Source organism: Penaeus vannamei, chromosome 16 (genome assembly GCF_042767895.1).
Source record: "Penaeus vannamei isolate JL-2024 chromosome 16, ASM4276789v1, whole genome shotgun sequence".
Taxonomy (NCBI): Eukaryota; Metazoa; Arthropoda; class Malacostraca; order Decapoda; family Penaeidae; genus Penaeus; species Penaeus vannamei.
In genome coordinates, this window is record NC_091564.1 from 4,735,035 (window position 1) to 4,737,534 (window position 2,500).

The 2,500-nt window shown below is 53.9% G+C and overlaps 1 protein-coding gene across 4 annotated transcripts in view; it reads left to right on the forward strand.

Moving 5' to 3' along the window:
* Window positions 1-2,500, forward strand: part of LOC113812402 (uncharacterized) — a 14,785-nt gene that overhangs the window by 9,888 nt on the left and 2,397 nt on the right. For all 4 annotated transcript variants that reach the window (XM_070131079.1, XM_070131080.1, XM_070131078.1 and 1 more), the window contains exons 2-3: window positions 669-1,121; window positions 1,586-2,455. In XM_070131079.1, the coding sequence (XP_069987180.1) occupies window positions 675-1,121; window positions 1,586-2,455 (1,317 nt within the window). In that variant the 5' untranslated portion in view covers window positions 669-674. The remainder of the gene's footprint in view (window positions 1-668; window positions 1,122-1,585; window positions 2,456-2,500) is intronic.

Here is a 2,500-nt window from a genome sequence, read left to right on the forward strand (position 1 = left end):
ATTTCTTTCTTTCTCTTTCTCTCTTTCTTTCTCTCTCTCTCTCTCTCTCTCTCTCTCTCTCTCTCTCTCTCTCTCTCTCTCTCTCTCTCTCTCTCTCTCTCTCTCTCTCTCTCTCTCTCCCTCCCTCTCTCCCTCTCTCCCTCTCTCCCTCTCTCCCTCTCTCCCTCTCTCGTCTTTCTCTGCTTTGCCTCTCTTTTTCTATTTCTCTCCTCTTTTCTCTCTCTGCTTCTCTTTTTATCGTCTTCGTACCATATAACAATTTCCTCCCTATATGTATTTCTATCTCTTCCTTTCTCCAACCTGCTCCTCGAGATACACATAAGCCATGTCAAATTTCAACTAGATACTCTGCGCATGCGTGAAGGAGAAAATGTTCATAGGGCATGTCACTCGCTTTTACGCGACAGGTCAGTTCGTTTTATTTGTTGTTGTTTTTTCTCGTAATTCCGAAGGATAGGAAGTAAAGGAAGGGAAAATCGTATGAAAAGAACGTCGTTGCTTTGGGTTCAGGACCAGTGAAGTTCTCTGATTCGCCTGAACGCGACCTCGGCGAGGCGACCCTTGACCAAGAACAGCCGGGTGACCAGGAGGAGCCGAAAGTGAATTCCTGACTCAGCGGATCATTGGGTCGGTTTCTCATTGGTTTTTGTTCTATTTTTATCCCACAGGACGTCATGAGGTACTTGACGGCGGTGGTGGCGCTAGCGGCATGCGCGGCTGTCGCTCATGCCGGCACTAGGGACAACTGGTCGTGGGGCGCCGAAGACCATGGAGAGGCCCACGCCTCTGCGCCTTCATCTATCTCGTCGGCCGTGGCCTCAGCCCCGTCGTCGGGGTCGCCCAGGTCCGTCTCCTTCACCGCCAACAACGACCACCAGTTCGTCGACTCCGGCGCCACCATCGTCAGCGCGGTGAAGCAGAGCCAGAGCGTGATTCCTCCTACGATTGTGATCTCAGGATCGACCGGATCGACGGCATCGGCCTCGGTGGCGCCGCAGGTCACCGGTGATCACCTGAAGGGCGAGACGCCCACCGGCAGAGTCGACGGAGCCGGGGACCAGACGGAAGGGAGGTTCTTCGGCATCAAGTCCAAGCTCTGCGACGTTGGCATTGGCTTTGACGTGAGTGAAGTATATCATTTTCTGTTTAATAAATTAATTATGTTGATGCTAATGATAATGATATAATACTAAAAGTAGTGGCAACGACGTAGCAGTTATAGACATAAATGGTTGTGGTAACTCAATAAACACGGGTCTGCTCGAGCATAAAGATACACTCATGTCTGCGGAGAAAGGAAGGCCAGTATGACACTTGATGTGAAAGTTCCAAGTAGCTTTTGCGGTCAATAATCGCTCTTATCAAGCACTCGGAGCCTTTCACTTTTGTCGTGCTTGTTTCCTGGTACGGCGTTTTGGCTTCACTTATCTCATGAATAGTTTAAGAGCACTCATATGTAGTAGAAGATATGATTAATATACAATATATAAGTAAAATTAGTGATCTCAAACAGCAGTTATTTTTTAGCATTCTTTTGCGTATTAAAGTCTTCGAATGAAGCTAATCCCCCGCCCATCGCCCGCAGTGCAAGAAGGGCTACTACAAGGGCGACCACATCAGCCCCTACGACATCAGCTACGTGCAGCCCGTGCAGGTGGTGCCCGTGGGCGGCCCCATAGCGTCCGTGCCCGTCAAGAAGGGCTACCACCACAAGGCCAAAGGACACTACAGCCCACCGTCCACGGGCTACGGCGCCCCCCACCTTCCCTCCACTGGATATGGCGCCCCCCACCCTCCCTCCACTGGATATGGAGCCCCCGCACTTCCATCCACTGGATATGGCGCCCCCCCTGCCTACCACCCTCCCCAGTCGAGCTACGGCGCCCCCCCAGCGCCCAGCTACACCCCCCCGAAGGCCTCCTACTCGGCCCCGACGGGCCACGGCCAGTCGGTGGTGCACCACGTCCACACACACCACCACGTCTACACCGGAGGCTCGGGCGGTGGCTACGCGAAGGACTCCTATTCTGGCGGCTTCCTTGACCGGTCCTCCAGCTCCAGCAGCTCCGTCAACAAGCTCGGGTCGGCGCTTCCCGTCATTCCTCTCGGATCCTCATCCAGCTCGTCCTTGTCCTCTTCCTCGTCCTTCTCTTCCTCATCCGACTTCCAGAGGCTGTACCGCGAGGACTGCCAGTGCGTGGACCCCGTCTACTGCCGCGACCACGACATCGTCGGCAGAACCAACAGCAACTTCGGTTCCCTCCTAGACGCCCGGACACGCAACACCGACATCCTCTCCACCGCAGATGACGAGACCGACAAGCAGGCCGCCGCGTCAGAGAAGCAGGAAGTCGTGGTGGAGAAAGAGGAGGACAAGACCGAGACCGCCGCGAGGACCAGGAGAGACACAATGAAGTTCGTCAACGACCGCTTCGGGTCTTCATCCAGACCACAGGTAAGGTCCCAGAGGTTTCTTTGCTACTTTTTCATAATCATTTAA